At 38.1% G+C, this 21,817-nt stretch overlaps 1 protein-coding gene across 2 annotated transcripts in view; it reads right to left on the bottom strand.

Annotated features, from left to right (window-relative positions):
* The window catches only part of ldb3b (LIM domain binding 3b), a 36,840-nt gene extending 15,569 nt beyond the window's left edge, over positions 1 to 21,271 (bottom strand). Inside the window, exons 1-3 of one of the 2 annotated variants that reach the window (XM_061907489.1) lie at positions 21,010 to 21,271; positions 9,106 to 9,257; positions 8,958 to 9,033 (exon numbers count right to left, since the gene is read on the bottom strand). In XM_061907489.1, the coding sequence (XP_061763473.1) occupies positions 8,958 to 9,033; positions 9,106 to 9,257; positions 21,010 to 21,105 (324 nt within the window). In that variant the 5' untranslated portion in view covers positions 21,106 to 21,271. The remainder of the gene's footprint in view (positions 1 to 8,957; positions 9,034 to 9,105; positions 9,258 to 21,009) is intronic. The other variant, XM_061907488.1, reaches the window with a different exon arrangement.
* Positions 21,272 to 21,817: the final 546 nt, after the last annotated feature.

Genomic DNA, 21,817 nt, shown 5'->3' with positions numbered 1-21,817 from the left:
AGTTATGGAAAAAAATGCCAACATGGCACTGCCATATTTATTATTGAAGTTACAAAGAGCTTTATTTTTATTTAACATGCCTCAAAACAGCAGCTTGGAATTTGGGACATGCCCTGGGAGAGCATGAGGAGGTTGAGGTGGAGGGTGTATATTGTAGAGTCCCGGAAGAGTTAGTGCTGCAAGGGGGTCAGGGTATTTGTTCTGTTGTGTTTATGTTGTGTTACGGTGCGGATGTTCTCCCGAAATGTGTTTGTCATTCTTGTTTGGTGTGGGTTCACAGTGTGGCGCATATTTGTAACAGTGTTAAAGTTGTTTATACGGCCACCCTCAGTGTGACCTGTATGACTGTTGACCAAGTATGCCTTGCATTCATTTGTGTGTGTGAAAAGCCGTAGATATTATGCACGCAAAGGCAGTGTCTTTAAGGTTTATTGGCGCTTTGTACTTTTCCTTACACCCGTGTACACAGGGCGTTTTAAAATGTCATAGATTTTACTTTTTGAAACGATACCGATAATTTCCGATATTACATTTTAAAGCATTGTATTGTAACATCTGTAGTTTTCAATATTCAGTGTTTTATTGTTCATAGTTAATTTTGTAAATCCCACATTCTCTATTTTAATGTACATTCTGGATGTCTCATTCAGTAAATGTTTTTTAAATTGCATTCAGTTTTTTTTTAATGTGCTCTGTCATAACATTTTTAGTATTCAATCAGACATTATTGTGAGTTTTTTTTTTTTTAGTGTTCCTAAAAATCAGATAAACCGGCCTCCAGACACATTTTTTTGCTGTTTTATTGGAGGTGATTTTTTTGGTCTCTTTTTTACAAAATCTTTGTTTGGACAATTAATTTTCTGCCTTTGAATTTAGTGAACAAATGCTGAAAATTTCACTAAATAAAAATGTGTTTAAAAATTTCTCCTATTCAGTTTAAAAAGTTCTGTGCAGAAAATTTCAGTGTAAAGAAAATATTGCAGAAATGTTTGTTGCTTCAAAATTCAAAATCAAGACTGCAGCAATCGATCCTGTGTCAGAACCAGCCAATGAGGTGTCAAGTTTGAAGTCACATGGTTTGAATATTTCTGCACTGAACTTTTTTAAAGACACATTTTTTTTTGCACTGAATTTTTGAGCTTCAAAACATTTTACACTGAATTTTGCCAAATGTAAATTTTGAAAAGACACATTTTGCTCGCAAATTTTTATCCAATTAAATTTCAGTGTAAACATTTCAGTGCAGAAAATGTCATTGTTTAAGAAAAAAAAAATAGTGCAGAAACATTTGTTTCTTCAAAATTAGGACTGCAGCAATCGATCCTGTGTCAGAACCAGCCAATGAGATGGCAAGTTTGAGGTCACTTTTGCACTAAACTTTTTTTAAGCTGAATTTTTAAAGCCTTGAACCTTTTTACACTGCATTTTTTTACACTGAATTAATTAACTAAATTAAACAACTAATTAATCAAATTAAGTTAATTAACAAACTGAAATTTTGACGCCAATTTTCCTCGCACATTTTTATTCAATGAAATCGTCAGCATAATTTGATGTTAAAAGAAAATCCAGTCCACAAAATAAAACACAAAAAATGCAGTTACATAAGAAAGGCCTATTTTAATAAATACACAGATTGACCTCCATACTGCTGCACTGCCACCAATTTACACTGGAGGGCAGCACCGTGCACACTTTACCATACAAAGCTGTTCAGTTTGGGGAGGCCGAGCTTCAATTGTCACAATAAAAACATTGAAAACAAATATTAATTACTCAATAAATATAATATTTGTGCTTTGAACTGGCTTATCAATATATGTTGTATGTATGATTCTAAAAATATTAAAAAAAAATTATGTAAAAATTAGTACATTTGCACATTTCCTAATAAAAATACAGAGCAGAAGCCTGATATCAGGATTTTAAAGCTGCTTAGTGCACAAGTGAACTTATCAGGTTTATTGCACTGCGCCTCGTTCTAAGTAAGGCTGCAGAAGGTGGACAGTTTCCAGGTAAATTTACGGAAATTTTTCAGTAAATTCCCATGTTCACAGTCCTCGTATAAGACTTTTCTTATGCATTCTAACTCGTAAAGAACTGTTAGCAATAAGTGGCTAAAATGCAGCCAAAGGGATTGGCTCTATTGCGCCTCTGAAGCGCATCTAAAAAGATTTATCTTTTATATATATGTAGTATATATGTAATATATGTAGTATATATATAATCTATACACGCATAATTGCGTGTAATATTTACGTATTTCGCGTTTTACTGCCGTTTTACAGACACAGTTTGGAAACAAATATGGTATGTAAATACAGTAAACATTTAAAGAATGTTTCTGTTTAAATAATTAATGTCACAACGTGGCTGGTTCAGCTAATATGGAAACTAGAGATGTCCGATAATGGCTTTTTTGCCGATATTGTCCAACTCTAAATTACCAATCCCGATATCAACCGATACAGATGTATACAGTCGTAGAATTAACACATTATTATGCCTAATTTTGTTGTTGTGCCCCGCTGGATGCATTATACAATGTAACAAGGTTTTCCAAAATAAATAACTCAAGGTATGGAATAAATGCCAACATGGCGTTGAGGTGGGGGGAAAAGGCGGTAGCGGGGCGTGTATATTGTTGCGTCCCGGAAGAGTTAGTGCTGCAAGGGGTTCTGGGTATTTTTTCTGTTGTGTTTATGTTGTGTTGCGGTGCGGATGTTCTCCCGAAATGTGTTTGTTATTCTCGTTTGGTGTGGGTTCACAGTGTGGCGCATATTTGTAACAGGGTTAAAGTTGATTATACGGCCACCCTCAGTGTGACTTGTATGGCTGTTGACCAAGTATGCATTGCAGTCACTTGTGTGTGTGTGTGTGTGTGTGTGTGTGTGTGTGTGTGTGTGTGTGTGTGTGTGTGTGTGTGTGTGTGTGTGTGTGTGTGTGTGAAAAGCCGTAGATATGATGTGATTGGGCCGGCACGCAAAGGCAGTGCCTCTAAGGTTTATTGGCGCTCTGTACTTCTCCCTATGTCCGTGTACACAGCAGCAATTTAAAAAGTCATACATTTTACTTTTTGAAACCGATACCGATAATTTCTGATATTACATTTTAAAGCATTTATCGGCCGATAAAATCGGCAGTCCGATATTATCGGACATCTCTAATGGAAACGTATTTTTTTCATCTAAAATTGAGGTGCGGCTTATTACATTCTAACTTGGATTGTTTCCCTGGCTTCGAGACTCTCCTGAAGGACACTGCGGCGAAGACACAACAAACTCCCTTCTTGTCTCTCATGGACACACACCTGTTGTTGTTGACTTTGGACTAGCGACTGCACACTACATTAAGGCCGTGGAACAGAGACACACTACGGGCTTAAACACACACACATCCACTAAAATACACGCCACACATACAACCCCCAACCCCGCCAACCCAACGCCCTCAACGCAAATCTCATAGGGGTGATGAATGAATGATCAGCGCCTGTAAGCTGCGGCCTACCATAATGACCCCGAACTCCCTTCCCTCTGTTGCTAGATATCTCGAGATGTATGTTGTAATATTTAATTGTGTTTTGCTATGGAGGTTTTTTTCCCACTCCAGACTGGGCCCCCTTAGCAGCCCAGCCGAGATTGTATTTTTTTACTCATTCTTCCTAAGCGTTTACCTTTTTCCCATCTTTTACGGGGCGCCTTATGGCGACCCATCAGCGTTCTTGTTCTGTAACCCTTTAAACTGTTTGTTTGTCTAATCTTGGACAGGTTTGTGCTGAAAAGTTTCGTTGTACTTGTGCAATGACAACAAAGACCTATCCTATACCCTGTAATAGGGTATTATACGTGTTTTCAAGATTGCATAGTTGAGTGTTTAGGTCGTATGACCTGCAAGAAACGCCGGCGCCACAAAGCCAATCAGTAAGTGACAAAAGACCGTTTCCCGCCTGGTCCAAGTGTTTGACTTGTCTCTATTGAATATAGCGTAACATTACTTTTGGATGGTATACATTTTTCCAGGGACCAAAACAAGTCTGGTTTTCTAGTTTCTACAGCTTGTATTTAATGCACGGTAGTACTTTGAGCCACCATTTAAAGGGGGGCAGACGTGAGCTAGCAGGTGCATGTAGCTACCGTCACTTTTTCAGAGAAGAAACCAGCGTTATCTAGTTTATTTTCTAGCAACAAGTCAAATGCAGGATTTTTTAAATTTTTTTAATTGTCCTGCTGCATGAATGAATGAATCTGGCTGCCAAGATGATATATCCAAGCTGAAAAACTTCTCCACATTGGACTTTCAGACAAAACAGAAGGTGAACATACTTTTTACAACAAACACAAAGATAGAGGTTTTTTTTTTACAATTGACATTGACAATTTAGATTTGTTTTTTTGTCATAAATGTTTTAAATAAATAAATTAGACTCATAATTATTTAATAATAACATTACAATGAGAGTGAATGATACCCTTAGTTTCTTGCTAACGAGCAACATGTATTATCATTATTATTATTATTATTATCGCTATTAGAGCATATCATAAAAAAATCAGACGCCATCAATGTCTCACCTGGCGTAAAGGCAAATAAAATAAGTTACGCAATCAGCTGGCTTAGCTGTGCGTATACAGACTTGTGTGCCGTGGGAGAGGATCTAATTTCACCTATTTGGGGTAAAAAATATTATTTGCAAACCAGTAATTATAGTCTGCCAATGATGTGTTGTTGTTGAGTGTCGGTGCTGTCTAGAGCTCGGCTGAGGGACCGTGTAATACTCTTCCATATCAGTAGGTGGCAGCCGGTAGCTAATTTGCTTTGTAGATGTCGGAAACAGCGGGAGGCACCGTGCAGGTAAAAAGGTATCTAATGCTTAAACCAAAAATAAACAAAAGGTAAGTGCCCCTAAGAAAAGGCAATGAAGTTTAGGGAAGGCTATGCAGAGCGAAACTAAAACTGAACTGGCTAGAAAATAAACAAAAACAGAATGCTGGACGACAGCAAAGACTTACTCCAATGCAAAAACTGAAATCTAAGATTGAATATCTCAAATAAAGGTGATATTTGCTTTCTGTCTGATAAGATAATTCTTCTCACTAAGCAGATTTTTTGTTAGTGTTTTACTTGTTTTAAGGATTTTGGTCCTAAATGATCTCAGTAAAATATTACAACTTGGAGCTGAGTTTTGATTCTCTAGATCAGGGGTGCCCATTACGTCGATCGCGAGCTACCAGTCGACCGCGGGGGGTGTGTCAGTCGATCTCCAGCCAGGCTTTTAAAAAAAATAGACCTAAAAATGAGTGATCATCAATCTTCACCAAGACGTCACTTAAATGACATTCACGGTACCGGAGGGTCTTGTGAGATGACGCTGGCTGCTGCAAGATCATTATTATGAAAATATGACCGAGAGGAAGGCCAGAAACACTTTTTATTTCAACAGACTGTCGCGCCGTCCCTTCTGTCAAAACTCTAAAGGCCGACTGCACATTTCCTATCTTCACAATAAAAGCCCTGCTTCATGCTGCCTGCGCTAACTAAATACAGAGTCTCGGAAAACTGGCGTGCACAAGCGATCCCTCAGAAAGCTGGTGTGCACATCACTTGTGCACGCCAGCTTTCCGAGACTCTTATTTTGTTAGCGCAGGCAGCATGGAGCAGGGCTTTTATTGTGAAGATAGGAAATGTGCAGTCGGCCTTTAGAGTTTTGACGGAAGGGACGGCGCGAAAGTCTGTTGAAATAAAAAGTGTTTCTCGCCTTCCCCTCTGTCATTTTTTCCTAATAATGAACTGGCAGCAGCCAGCGTCATCTCACAAGACCCTCGGGTGCCGTGAATGTCAATCAAGCAAGCTACGGAATTTGCCGCCAATGTTTTTCTTGTAAAGTGTATGGAAGCTGGATGAATTAGATGCCAAAAACCAACCACTTTCATGTGGTATTGTACAGAAAGGACAACTTTTTTTCTCCTCCATTTGAAAATGCGGACGTTATCATCATTACTGTCTGATTCCAATCAATGCAAGTCATCAGAATCAGGTAATACACCGACTTATATTCTTGTCTTTGTGAAAGAAAGACATCTATATGTGTTACACATGCTTGTATTATCATTAAACACATTTAACTTGTTTACAAAAATGTCTCTTTCATAAATAAATAAATATAAATGATATATATAAATGAGGTAGATCCCCTCGAGTTGGTCAATTGAAAAGTAGCTCGCCTGCAGAAAAAGTGTGGGCACCCCTGACCTATATTGAGTGAAACGTGCTTGAAACAAGAATATCAACGGTTGCAAAGCTGTGTCATCAACACTCACAAGTATAAAACTACTTTTTTAAAGTAATAATTACTTATTTCAAACATGAAAAAAAAAAATCATGACTTTGACACAATTTTGTGTCAAATAATTAAAATGAATGACAGCCAAATGGCAAGTGAAAATCATAAGTCAGCATGGGAACCAAATAAAAAAGGGAGCGCAAACAGGAACTAAAAGAGTCCAAAAACATAATCCAGACTACAGATCATGACAAAATTAAGTCTTTGTTACTTAGAGTATGTTCCCTATACTAAAGTGTAACCAAAAACATATAACTTTGTCTTGAATTTGAAAAAAAAAATATATATATATATTTTTCATTAATGAAGGGTTCGGTGAATGCGGATAAGAAACTGGTGGGGTTCAGTACCTCCAACTAGGTTAAGAACCACTGGACTACACGTATAAGATTTCATAGGATTTATGGATTAGGAGTGACAGATTGTTTGGTAAACGTGTAGCATGTTCTATATGTTATAGTTATTTAAATGACTCTTACCATAATATGTTAGGTTAACATAGCAGTTGGTTATTTATGCCTCATATAACATACACTTATTCAACCTGTTGTTCACTATTCTTTATTTATTTTAAATTGCCTTTCAAATGTCTATTCTTGGTGTTGGGTTTTATCAAATACATTTCCCCCGGATCAGTGCGGCGTCTTCAGTAATGCGAACGTTTTATCGATCCGTTGTGGTGAAGAAGGAGCTGAGCCGGAAGGCAAAGCTCTCAATTTACCGGTCGATCTACGTTCCCATCCTCACCTATGGTCATGAGCTTTGGGTCATGACCGAAAGGATAAGATCACGGGTACAAGTGGCCGAAATGAGTTTCCAGGTCTCTCCCTTAGAGATAGGGTGATCGGGCATCTGGTCAGGATGCCACGCAAACGCCTCCCTAGGGAGGTGTTTAGGGCACGTCCAACCGGTAGGAGGCCACGGGGAAGACCCAGGACACGTTGGGAAGACTATGTCTCCCGGCTGGCCTGGGAACGCCTCGGGATCCCCCGGGAAGAGCTGGACGAAGTGGCTGGGGAGAGGGAAGTCTGGGCTTCCCTGCTTGGGCTGCTGTCCCCGTGACCCGACCTCGGATAAGCGGAAGATGATGGATGGATGGACATTTCCCCCCCAAAATGCGACTTATACTCCAGTGCGACTTATACATGTTTTTTTCCTACTTTATTATGCATTTTCGGCAGGTGCAACTTATACTCCGAAAAATACTGTATATGTGATTTATGACTCAAAAGACTTCCAAAGTGTGCGAGTAAATAGATATGATCAAAATATTATAAATTTCACGGAGATTCTTATTTTTACACTTTTTTTTTCCAAATTCCATTGTATGTCATACCCTTCTGACACCACCAGATGGCAGTATAAGTGTCCAAATAAGTGACCATAAAAGCCCGATTCAGCAGTGTACACAATTTTGAAGATAAGGGCTAAAAGGTGCTGTCCACACATGTGGCCAACTGAGCCTTTAGTTAAAGTCCTACTGAAAGCCACTACTAGCGACCACGCAGTCTGATAGTTTATATATCAATGATGAAATATTAACATTGCAACACATGCCAATAAGGCCTTTTTAGTTTACTAAATTGCAATTTTAAATTTCCCGCGAGGTATCCTGTTGAAAACGTCGCGGAATGATGACGATTATGTTGACGCGTGCTTGTGACGCTATTGGTTGGAGCGAACATTTCAACCCAGCACCACACACGGCTAAAAGTCGTCTCTTTTCATCGCATAATTACACAGTATTTTGGACATCTGTGTTGCTGAATCTTTTGCAATTTGTTGAATTCATAATGGAGACGTCAAAGAAGAATGCTGTTGGTGGAAAGTGGTGGATTGCAGCTGCCTTTAGCAACCGAAACACAGCCGGCGTTTCTTTGTTTGTTGTGAAGGTTTAACACAGAGCGGTCAAGCGAACATGTTTCCCGACCACATGTCAACCGGCAGGTTTCGGTGAGAAAATGGTGGTAATAAGTCGGCTCTTACCGGAGACATGAGCAGGTAATGCGACCTCCTCCTGCAGCTGTCAAAAAGGCAGCTGTGATCTTGGCTCCTCCATTGGCTTCTCTCAGAGACACTGGCGTTCACCGCAGCCCTCTGACTTTCAGGTATGACTTTATAATCTCACTAAAACACTATTACCACAATAAGCAGATAAGGAATTTTCTAGAATTATCCTAGAAAATGTGTCTAATAACATCTGAATCGCTTCCACTGCCGTTCCCTGGAGCCGTCGCTTTTTTTTTTTTTTTTAGTGCTTCACTCTAACTTTCCTCATCCACGAATCTTTCATCCTGGCTCAAATTAATGGGGAAATCGTCACTTTCTCGGTCCGAATTGCTCTCGCTGCTGGTGGCTGTGATTATAATCAATGTTCAGATGTGAGGAGCCCTACAACCCGTGACGTCACGCACACATCGTCTGCTACTTCCGGTACAGGCAAGGCTTTTTTATTAGCGACCAAAAATGCAAACTTAATCGTCGATGTTCTCTACTAAATCCTTTCAGCAAAAATATGACACATAGAATGGACCTCGTTTAAATAAGAAAATCTCATTTCAGTTGGCCTTTAAAGTCACTCTAAGAAGTGGTGTCCCTAATGTTGTGTCCATACCTTCTGGTGGGGGATGACAGGCATGGGGGAGTCCATCCTGGGGGTGGCTGTGGGAACTGGTGCAGGGCGCCTGGATCTAAACATGACACAGGAAAAAAATGAAGCACGTGTTACGAAGAGAAAAAAACCCCCACTTTGTCTTGTTTACTTCTGCATGGTGAGCGAGAGTCGGGTGGTGGCAGCCTTGATCTTGTTCTGGGCCTCCAGGTGCGTCAAGCCATCGGTGCTGGTGCCGTCGATGGCTGAGATGATGTCGCCCTGGGACAGGTTGCCACCCGACGCTTTACTACCTGGCGTTATCTATAACGAGACAGGGGAGTCGGGTGAATGGACTCAAAAACCACAATTACTAGTTATTCTTGTTATTAGCACGCTCAGTTTAGGTCAAAGCACCACTTGATGGAGCCTGCGTGTGATCCTGGTTAGAGATTGGATTGATGGCGCTTTAGAGCAGGGGTGTCCAAAGTGCAGCCCGGGGGCCATTTGTAAAATTCAATTGAAAAAAATGTCAAAACATAAAAAGTGATATAAAAGAGCAAACAGGTGAAATGTGACAAGAAAATGTCGCAATTCTTTAATAACACAAAGCTGCCATGCAGGCTGTTTCTTTCTTTAAAAAATAATAACGAATCAAAATGTCATTTTGAATTATTGGCCTAATCAAGGCTTCAATTACGTCACATTAAATATTCCACTTTGAGATATTTTTTGGGGAAAATTTTGCATATTTTGTGTTTTGCTATATAAAAAACTGAGTTGTTTTTTTTAAAAAAGAGCCTAAAACAAACAAACAAAAAACATAAACAACAATACAACTTAAAATTGACGGATATGTCTGAAGTTGATCTCGAGATTATTGTGCTAAAAGTAAAAAAAAAGTATAATTTATTTTTAAACACTTTAATGAGTAGGACACTTTTGGATCCCCAATTATTTTAGTGTGATTTGTTTTTAAGTGTCATTGCTCAAAAACTAATAATGAATAAAAATCTAAAATTAAGGTTCTAATTATAATATAATCTCAAATATTCCACCTAAAAAAGTTACTAGGGGAAAATATTGCATTTTTTTTTTTTCCCCATTTTTTCCCCTAATGTCGATCTAGAGATTTAAAACTTGAATAATAATGAAAATAATAATACTGAATAATGACACATTTTTAATATTTGTTTTTACCGAAACCCTTTGGGGTCCCCGGGATCATAACTGAGTGGAGGCCTATATTTTTTATACATATATTGTATTGGTTTTTAAAATAAAAAATATGAAACTGGCCTCCGCTTGCTTTGATTTTACAGTGTGCGGCCCTCAGTGGAAAAAGTTTGGACACCCCTGCTGTAGAGGGAGCCATTCTTTAAAAAGAGCCGTTCAAACGACTGGATCCGTATTGTTTTTTTTGTTTTTTATTAGAATAGAATAGAAAGTACTTTATTGATCCCTGGGGGAAATTCAGCACCACAGCTTGCTCACAATAGACAATAATAATAATAAATAATTTTATATACATCATATATTATGTATACAATATGTAATATATGAATAATATAAATATATTTTACATTTAAGTGCAGTCAAGAAGGAGGATTATCAAGAAATCAATCACTAATAGGAGTTATACGATAAAATGTAGATCTACACAAATATTACCCTGTTGGTGTTACCGTATTATTCGGACTATAAGGCGCACTTAAAATCCTTTCATTTTCTCAAAAATCAACAGTGCGCCTTATAACCCGCTGCTTCTAATGTATGGAATCATTTTGGTTGTGCTTACCGACCTCAAAGCTATTTTATTTGGTACATGGCATACTTGCCAACCTTGAGGCCTTTGAATTCGGGAGCTGGGGGGTGGAGGCGGGGTTTGGTGTTAGCGGGGGTGTGTATTGTAGCGTCTTGGAAGAGTTAGTGCTGCAAGGGTTTCTGGGTATTTGTGCTGTTGTGTTTATGTTGTGTTACTGTGCGAATGTTCTCCCGACATGTGTTTGCTATTCTTGTTTTGTGTAGGTTCACAGTGTGTCGCATATTTGTAACAGTGTTAAAGTTGTTTATACAACCACCCTCAGGTTGACCTGTATGGCTGTTGACCAAGTATACTTGACATTCACTAATGTGTGTGTAATAGCTGCATATTTTATGTGACTGGGCCGGCACGCTGTTTGTATGGAGGAAAAGCGGACGTGGCGACAGGTTGTAGAGGACGCTATAGGCAGTGCCTTTAAGGCACGCCCCCAATACTGTTGTCCGGGTGGAAATCGGGAGAAATTCGGGAGAATGGTTGACCCGGGAGATTTTCAGGAGGTGCACTGAAATTCTGAGTCTCCCGGAAAAATCGTGAGGGTTGGCAAGTATGGGAGAGTGGCCGTGCGCAACCCGAGGGTCCCTGGTTCAATCCCCACCTAGTACCAACCTTGTCACGTCCGTTGTGTCCTGAGCAAGACACTTCACCCTTGCTCCTGATGGGTGCTGGTTAGCGCCTTGCATGGCAGCTCCCTCCATCAGTGTGTGAATGGGGAAATGTGGAAGTAGTGTCAAAGTGCTTTGAGTACCTTGAAGGTAGAAAAGCGCTATACAACTACAACCCTTTTATATGATAAGTGTGACCGGTAGATGGCAGTCACACATAGGAGATACGTGTAGACTGCAACATAATGGCAGTCACACATACGACATATGAGTACGCTGCAATGTGACTCAAGTCGTTAACACCAAAATGTTATATGTTCCATTGGAAATATTGCAAAATTTACACACAGTTCTCAAAAATCTATAAAATGTTTTAGTACGACTTTGGTAAGCCATGAAACCGCACCGCTTGATGGACTGTACTGTGCTTCAACATAGGAGTATTATTATGGTGTGTATAAAGTAAGACATATTATCTGGTGTTTTGTTTCGCAATATTATGCAAAAGCAACTTCTCTTACCTCCTGGTAACTGCTGATCTCCATTTGAGATCTGCATAAATCCTGAAAATTTGCACGCGTCCGCCCTTGTAGTCGTTGCTGACCCCGTGATCGATAAGCTCCTTCTTTTTTTCTATTTTCTTATTATGGGACATTCATCCTCCGCTGTTGCCATTTCTAATATATAGTAGTGTACAATTGTTGGCACATAAGCCGCTACAATATAAGTCAACAAGTTCAAAGCAAAACACAACGCAAGGTTAGGGCTATATAGCATGGCAAGAGAGCTAGCTAAGTAGATATTATTTACGTAGATGTTGTATAATTTAACTTCATAGCTAGTAAGATGTCAAAAAAGCTTAGTGTTTGTTTATACATCTACTTCAAGGCGTCCAAAGCGTGGCCTGGGTTAGATCATTTTTTAACGGCCCGTGGAACATTCTAAACATACTATTACAAAAAAAACAAAACATCAAGTGGAAATAAAGAGCAAACAGATGTGCAGTACTGTAATGAGAAAACATTGAGCTGTTGAGACTAATAATACAAAGCTGCCATTAAGGCTGTTTTTTTTTTTTAACTTCCATTTCGCAAAAATTAATAATGAATCAAAATCAATGTTGTTATGAATTATTGATCCATTTAAGGCTCTAATTACTTTACACAAAAAAAAATATGAGTATATATATATATATATATATATACAAACCCCGTTTTCATATGAGTTGGGAAATTGCGTTAGATGTAAATATAAACGGAATACAATGATTTGCAAATCCTTTTCAACCCATATTCAGTTGAATGCACTACAAAGACAACATATTTGATGTTCAAACTCATAAACTTTTTTTTTTTGTTGCAAATAATAATTAACTTAGAATTTCATGGCTGCAACACGTGCCAAAGTAGTTGGGAAAGGGCATGTTCACCACTGTGTTACATCACATTTTCTTTTAACAACACTCAATAAACGTTTGGGAACTGAGGAAACTAATTGTTGAAGCTTTGAAAGTGGAATTCTTTACCATTCTTGCTTGATGTACAGCTTAAGTTGTTCAACAGTCCGGGGTCTTGTTGTCGTATTTTACGCTTCTTAATGCGCCACACATTTTCGATGGGAGACATGTCTGGACTGCAGGCAGGCCAGGAAAGTACCCGCACTCTTTTTACTACGAAGCCACGCTGTTGTAACACGTGGCTTGGCATTGTTTTGCTGAAATAAGCAGGGGCGTCCATGATAACGTTGCTTGGATGACAACGTATGTTGCTCCAAAACCTGTATGTACCTTTCAGCATTAATAGTGCCTTCACAAATGTGTAAGTTACCCATGCCTTGGGCACTAATACACCCCCATACCATCACACATGCTGGCTTTTCAACTTTGCGCCTATAAGAATCCGGATGGTTATTTTCCTCCTTGTTCCGGAGGACACCACGTCCACAGTTTCCAAATATAATTTGAAATGTGGACTTGTCAGACCACAGAACACTTTTCCACTTTGCATCAGTCCATCTTAGGTGAGCTCGGGCCCAGCGAAGCCGGCGGCGTTCCTGGGTGTTGCTTAGTAGAGTTTCAACTTGCACTTACAGCTGTAGCGACCAACTGCAGTTACTGACATGGGTTTTAGGAAGTGTTCCTGAGCCCATGTGGTGATATCCTTTACACACTGATGTTGGTTTTTGATGCAGTACCGCCTGAGGGGTCAAAGGTCCGTAATATCATCGCTTATGTGCAGTGATTTCTCCAAAGTCTCTGAAATTTTTGATGATTTTACGAACTGTAGATGGTAAAATGCCTAAATTCCTTGCAATAGCTGGTTGAGAAATGTTGTTCTAAAACTGTTCGACAATTTGCTTACAAAGTGGCGACCTTCGCCCCATCCTTGTTTGTGAATTACTTAGCATTTCATGGAAGCTGCTTTTATAGCCAATCATGGCACCCACCTGTTCCCAATTAGCCTGCACACCTGTGGGATGTTCCAAATAAGTGATTGATGAGCATTCCTCAACTTTATCAGTATTTATTGCGCCCTTTCCCAACCTCTTTGTCACGTGTTGCTAGCATCAAATTCTAAAGTTAATGATTTTTTGCCCAAAAAATAAAAGTCTATCTGTTTTAACATAAAATATGTTGTCTTTGTAGCATATTCATAAGAATCATCGTATCTCGGCCTGTCGCCATGACGTCTCCACCTCGTCGCTGCCGCCACAGCCTGGGGGGCAATAGACTACAGACTGTGGTGATGTAGGCCGGCTTCGTCGCCTGAAGAAGCCTACAACTTTAGTTTGTGTTTTCCACTCCATTTGCTGAATGGCAATATACGATATATATATCTCGATATTTTTTCCGTAAAGTAAAAACAAAACAGTCCTAGTTAGCTGAGATACTAAAATAATGACTTACAAGGTCAAATTAATGACTTACTGTAAGGAAGCGTTTGCAATAAGCGTTTGAAAAAAAAGAGGTAAAAATGGGGCCACATGCTGACCTATGCTCAACTCCATCCATCCATACATTTCCTACCGCTTGTCCCTTTTGGGGTCTCTGCTTAATTTATTACAGCATTTGGGAAGCCTGTAGTTGATTTTTAATATGTAAATGTTATATGTTTATCAACATGGGACCCTGCTATTCAAAACTAGGCTGCTACATTACTAATGATTAATATAACTATAATTGAAAAAATAGTACAACAGCAATAGGAAAGACTATTCATCCCTGAACACCATGGAGTTCATGGAGGCTTTTTAATGCAGTTACATTATTATTTGAACTATCAGAGACAGAAACTCTCCATTAAACATAATCAATCAATCAACACAGAAAAAAAGTCTAGTGAAATAACTTAGTTTTTAACTGTAAGTCATAGGGGTGTAACGGTACACAAAAATTTCGGTTTGGTACGTACCTCGGTTTAGAGGTCACGGTTGGGTTAATTTTCGGTACAGTAAGAAAACAACGAATTATAAATTTTTTGTTTATTTATTTACCAAATTTGTAAACAATGGCTTTATCCTTTTAACATTGGGAACACTATAATAATTCTACCGACGTTAATCCACATTAAACTGCCTCAAGTACCTTTCTTCTACATATAAAAAGTGCAATATTAAACAGTTTCAAGTGGGTGTGAGTTTTCCTTGCCCTTATGTGGGCCTACCGAGGATGTCGTAGTGGTTTGTGCAGCCCTTTGAGATCCCAGTGATTTAGGGCTATATAAGTAAACATTGATTGATTGAAGTCAACTCATCAGGCTTAATTTATTACAGCATTTGGGAAGCCTGTAGTTGACTATTATTATGCAAATGTTATATTCGTATCAACATGTGATAGCAAGGACCCTGCCATTCAAAACTAGGCTGCTACATTACTAATGATTAATGTAACTATAGCTGAAAAAATAGCACAACAGCAATAGGAGAGACTATTCATCCCTGAACACCATGGAGTTCAATGAAATAACAGACAGACAGGGCTTTGCTGCCCCTAACACACACATACACAAAACACACACGCGCACACACCTACGCGCACACACACGCAGCAAAATGAGCTATCGTTATGCTAAAAGCTAAATAGCCTTCACCTCATGCCAGAACTGCGTGCGAGCTGAGCTGCAGTTTAAGTTTCTAGAAAGTCAACGGGCTCATAGTGATGTTTAGAAAGTAGTTGACTTGGAAGTGTTTGTTACTACTTGGGGAGAGTCCGTTGCTCCCCTTCTAAACTCATATCTGCTCGACGCTGAACTTAGCATTGACTCCATGCGTTGTGAATACGCACTGCTGATTGGCTGTTACATCGCTCTGAATACGCAGTGCTGATTGGCTTTGTATGTAACCAATCACATGGTTGTGTGGGCGGGACAAATGCTTGCTGCTGAGACAGAGGCAGAAAGCAGAGCAGCTTGTGAAGACTTACAAACTCGTTCGGTACGCCCGCGTGCCGAACTGAAACCCCCATACCGAAACGGTTCAATACAAATACACGTACCGTTACACCCCTAGTAAGTCAATATTTCTCGTCCTTCTCTCAAACAAACAGGGCATTGCTGTCTGTAACACGCACGCACACACACACCGCACAGTGTGCTAACGTTACGCTAATAATTAATTAGCCTTCACCTCAAGGACTTGCGAGCAAGCTGAGCTGCCGCTTGTTTTTAGAACGTCAACGGACTCATAGTGATGTTACAAGTAGTTGACTGGGAGGTGTTTATTATCATGTGGTGAGAGTCCGCTGCCTTACCTGCTAAAACACTGCTCGCTCCACGATACATGCGCGCTGATTACGCACTGCTGATTGGCTGTTACATGCGCTCTGAATACGCACTGCTGATTGGCTGTTACCGCTCTGAGTGTAACCAATCAGAGGGTTCTGTGGGTGGGACAATGCTGGGTGCTGGAGAGACGTACTGACACAGGCAGACACAGAACTAAGCAGAGCAGCTTGTTAAGGCTTTAGTTTAGGCGGTGGCTCTTTGTTGTCAAGGCGGCCGCCTTAACAACAAAGCGCTGCGGGAAACCCTAATATTTATATTTGTGTATATGTATGTATATATGTATGTGTGTGTGTGTGTGTGTGTATATATATATATAAAATAGTTAGTTTGCTTGAGAGCAAAGTAGTCTTAGCTAAGCTGAAAGTAGCTATTTTAAAACTGGTAAACAACAATAACAAAGAAACAAAATGGATGTCAGGAGGGGCCAATCATTACTACTGTCCTCTACTGTCCTGATGCCGTCTAAACTTAAATTTTCTTCAGGAAAAACATGACCATTTCCTTAAAGCCGTGAAACTACACACTACCACCTACAGTATTGGGTCTAAGTTTACAGTCAACTCGTTAAAAGGTTAAAAATAAGCTGATGCCTGTGGGATGATTGACTCCCGGGAGGCCCCCCTGCCCTTGCACCCTCCTCGCCAAACACACACACACACACACACACACACCTGCTACTGACATTCACTCTCGTCCCAATCTTCTATTTACATCCTGCAAAATGCAACAACATGGATTGTAACAACACATTTTTAGATGCATTCCTTTTTGCTGGTCCTGATTTTTGCAGGAATTTGTGCAAGTAAATGTAATTTTAGGAGCCGAACTTAAGAAATGTGTCAATTTAAAATTGCAAATAGGGATTGTTTTTTTATCCCAAGCGAGAATAAAACAATATAAAATACTATAAGTATAAAAAACTATACTGTCAAATTGTAAGAAAGTGTCTCGCTCTAAAATGTGTCATGGCAAACACGACGCTAACAAGGAAAGTCTGGCTTTCTTTTCTTAGATGTTGGCTAAAATAGCGGGCCAAAAGAGGAGCTCGCCGTGGAGTGGGGTGGGGTCCACTGCGTCAACGTGCAATGGCGGCAGCGTTTTATGTTAACCCATGGGGGGACCTAAATACCAGGCGCGGGATCAAGTCCGGGATCAGGGAACAATAGCTTGGCTATAAAAGTCCCCATCAATCAGGGTTCAACTTTTCCGGCATGACGCCGATACCCGCTTTCTGCTTTCGGGTTAGCTGCTCGGGAATATCTGGGAAGGCACCCTTGAGATCTTGCAAGATCAGCGTTCTTGATCGTTCAAAGTGGACATCGCCTACTTGGATGCTGATGAGAGCGTCCATAATGTTATTTGTGTATGAAAGCCATTTAAAGGGCCGCCGCTGCTCTTATCGCATTACATAACACACACACACACACACACACACACACACACGCACACACACACACACACGCACACACACACACACACACACACACACACACACACGCACACACGCACACACACACACACACGTTATCGTGCTGTCCAAAATGAGGCGCGGGGGCACAGTTAAACCAAAAAGACAGCATAATAGTTGTGTACGTTTTTTACTTGATCATTATGGATTAGTCTGTTTTTAAGTTAAAAATCGATTTTGAGTATTAGGAGTGCTCCCCAAAAAAATCGATTCAAATTTTAAAATTTATTTCCATATTTTTTTGCAATTGTTTTTTAAAAGAATTTTAAGAATCCATTTTGATTCTTGTACTATTTTTTATTTCTTTACACAGTCTTTTTAGGCCAACATTGTGTATATACTGTAAGTCGTCCGTTTTTTACTTTATCATTACGGATTAGTTTTTTGTCTGTTTTAAGTTGAAAATCGAGCGTGCTCCAAAAAATCGATACAAATTAAAAAACATATTTCTATATTATTTTTGTAATTTCTATTTTACTTTATCAGTAAGGATTATTTTTTTTGTTTGTTTGAAGTTCAAATCTATTTTGAGTATGAAAAGTGCGCCCAAAAATGGATTCAAATTAAAAAATATTTTTCATTATTTATTTTAAGAATCCATTTTGATTTTTGTAATATCTAAAATTTCTTTAAAGACTTTTTGGGCCAACACTGTGTATATAAGTTGTCCGTTTTTTACTTTATCATTATTGACTAGTTTTTTGTCTAGTTTAAGTTAAACATGGAATTTAAATATTAGGAGTGCTCAAAAAATCGATTAAAAAAAAAAAAAACATTTCAATTTTTTTTTTTGCAATTTGTTTAGCATTTTTTTTAAGAATCCATTTTTGTTTTTGTAATATTTAAAATTTCTTTAAACAGTCTTTTTGGGCCAACACTGTGTATATAAGTCGTCCGTTTTTTACTTTATCATTACGGATTAGTCTTTTGTCTGTTTTAGGTTAGAAATCGAATTTGAGTACTTGGAGTGCTCCAAAAAATCGATTCAAATTAAAAAATATATTTTTATGTATTTTTTGCAATTAAACATTTTTTTTTTAAGAATCCATTTCGATTTTTGCTAAATTTTTTATTTCTTTAACAGTCTTGTTAGGCCAACTCTGTGTCGTCCGATTTTTACTTTATCATTATGGATTAGTTTCTTGTCTGTTAAGTTAAAAAAAATCGATTTTGAGTATTAGGAGTGCTCCAAAAAATGTATTGAAATTAAAAAAATATATTTTTACATATTTTTTTGCAATTTCTTAAACATTTTAGGCCATTTAGGCCAACACTGTGTAAGTCGTCCGTTTTTTACTTTGTCATTATTGATATTTTTTGGGTCTATTTTAAGTTAAAAATGGAATTTGAGTATTAGGAGTCCTCCAAAAAAATGTCAAAATTAAAAAATATATTTCTATTTTTTTTTTGCAATTCCTTAAACATTTTTTTAAGCATCCATTTAGATTTTTGTAATACTTTTTATTTCTTTAAACAGTCTTTCTAGACTAACACTGTGTATATAAGTCGTCCGTTTTTTACTTTATCATTATGAATTAGTTTTTTGTCTGTTTTAAGGTAAAAATAGGGCTCCAAAAAATGGATTATAACTAAAAAAAGATATACCGGTATATCTTTTGCAATTTTTTCAAATGTGAAAAAAAATTTTTTTGTAATATATTTTTTATATCGTTAAACACTTTTTTTAGGCTAACACTGTGTGTATAAGTCGTCTGTTTTTTTACTTTATCATTATTGATTTTTTGGGGGGGTCTATTTTAAGTTAAAAATGGAATTTGAGTATTAGGAGTGCTCCAAAAAATCTATTAAAATCAAAAAAATATATTTTTATATATTTTTTTGCAATTTCTTAAACATTTTTTCTAAGAATCATTTTAAATGTTTGTTAATTTTTTATTTCTTTAAACAGTCTTTTTAGGCCAACACTGTGTAAGTCGTCCGTTTTTTACTTTATCATTATTGATATTTTTTGGGTCTATTTTAAGTTAAAAATGGAATTTGAGTATTAGGAGGGCTCCAAAAAATCGATTCAAAATAAAAAATATATTTATATAAATTTTTTTCAATTGCTTTTTCAAATTTTTTTTAAGAATCCATTTCGATTTTGGAATATTTTTATTTCTTGTGTGTATTAGTTTTTTGTGTGCTTTAAGTTAAAAATTGAATTTGAGTGTTAGGAGGGCTCCAAAAAATCGATAAAAAAAAACAACAACAAAAAAAAACACGTATTTTGCAATTTCTTTCAAATGTAAAAAAAAAATTAATTTAAAACTTTTGTAATATTTTTTTATATCTTTAAACAGTTTTTTTTAGGCCAACACTGTCTGTTTTTTTTACTTTATCATTATTGATTTTTTTTTGGGGGGTCTATTTTAAGTTAAAACTGGAATTTGAGTATTAAGAGGGCTCCAAAAAGATCAATTAAAATTAAAAAATATATTTATAGATATTTTTTGCAATTGTTTTTTAAGATTTTTTTCAAGAATCCATTTCAATTTTTTAAACATTTTTTATTTCTTTAACAATCTTGTTAGGCCAACACTGTCTATATAAATCAAAGTGGATTAGGTTTTTGTCTGTTTTAAGTTAAGAATCGAATTTGAGTATTATGAGGGCTCCAAAAAATCGATTCAAATTAAAAAATATATTTCTTTATATATACTTTTATTAGGAATCCATTTTGATTTTTGTAATATTTTTATATCTTTAAACAGTTTTTTTTAAGCCAACACTGTATATAAGTCATCTGTTTTTTTACTTTATCATTATTGATTTTTTTTTTGTCTATTTTAAGTTAAAAATGGAATTTGAGTATTAAGAGGGCTCCAAAAAGATCAATTAAAATTAAAAAATATATTTATAGATATTTTTTGCAATTGTTTTTTAAGATTTTTTTAAGAATCCATTTCAATTTTTTAAACATTTTTTATTTCTTTAACAATCTTGTTAGGCCAACACTGTCTATATAAATCAAAGTGGATTAGTTTTTTGTCTGTTTTAAGTTAAGAATCGAATTTGAGCATTATGAGGGCTCGAAAAAATCGACTCAAATTCAAAAATATAATTCTTTGTATATACTTTTATTAGGAATGCATCTTGATTTTTGTAATATTTTTATTTCTTTAACCAGTCTTTTTAGGCCAACACTGTGTATAGAAGTCCGTCAACAGACAAGATGAGCTTTTGTGACCTGTTTTGAAAAGGTTTCATGACTATTTTTATACCAAATAACATGTTACGGTAATCGTGTTGAATTGAGAATCCACTCTGAAGCGAGTCGTCACCCAAATAATAGGAATCGAACCGTGAGGCGAATACGCGGGGCCCGATCTGCACCGAACGCGGCATGGAAGTAAACGATGCATTCAAGTGCCGTCAAGTATTTCCCGCCGTCACTTACCCTGGAGATGGTGAGCGGCATGTTGAAGTCCTTCCCGCCCTGGAGCCTGAAGCCCCACGGCGCCGGGCCGTTCAGCGTCACCGTGTACGTGCTCATGTCGGGCCTGTGTGTGCGAGTGTGTGTGTGTGTGTGTGTGTGTGTCGTCCTGCTTCTCCGGGCTCGCCCCTGGTATCCTTCTAATGCGGCCGTGTATCCCGCCCCGCCTTTGCACCGTGCTCCTGCGTCAGGCCTTGAGGCGTCACTGTGATCCCTCGCCGCTCTCGGGGCTGGAGGTCGGATGGGGCGGGGCACCGGTGGGCGGGGCTTCTATGACGCACACACACACACAGGAAGGTGGGCTTTTTTTAGCCAACAAAAAACCAATTTTTTTCTGTAAAATGTTAAATAATAATACTATAAAAATGTGTTTATGAATATTAACGGTGGGTTTTTCGCCTGAAGGGTGGGGGCTGGACAAGGGCCTAAGAATAGCAGACACGGGGACCCCTGTGGCCCCTTATATGGCATGTAACCAGAAGCCCCAGAATGCCTTAGTGCCCATGCACTTGCAGCCAATATAGACCTCTCTTACTGCAACACATTCTCTCTCTCTCTCTCTCCTTCTCTCTCTCCCCTATGCCTAGCCTCCCCCTTTCCTCGTTAGAGGTGATGTCACCTACTTCCTTGTGCTGTTTACCTGCATGCATGTCATTCAACTAGCACAGGTGTGTCCAAAGTGCAGCCCAGGGGCCATTTGCGACCCGCAGCTAATCGCAAAAATACTATTACAACCCCCCCCTCCCCCCAAAAAAATACATTAAAAAGTGGA

Source organism: Nerophis ophidion, linkage group LG08, assembly GCF_033978795.1.
Source record: "Nerophis ophidion isolate RoL-2023_Sa linkage group LG08, RoL_Noph_v1.0, whole genome shotgun sequence".
NCBI classification, from domain to species: domain Eukaryota; kingdom Metazoa; phylum Chordata; class Actinopteri; order Syngnathiformes; family Syngnathidae; genus Nerophis; species Nerophis ophidion.
Note: the sequence above shows the minus strand (reverse complement) of the source record. Positions and strands in the feature narration are given on the sequence as shown.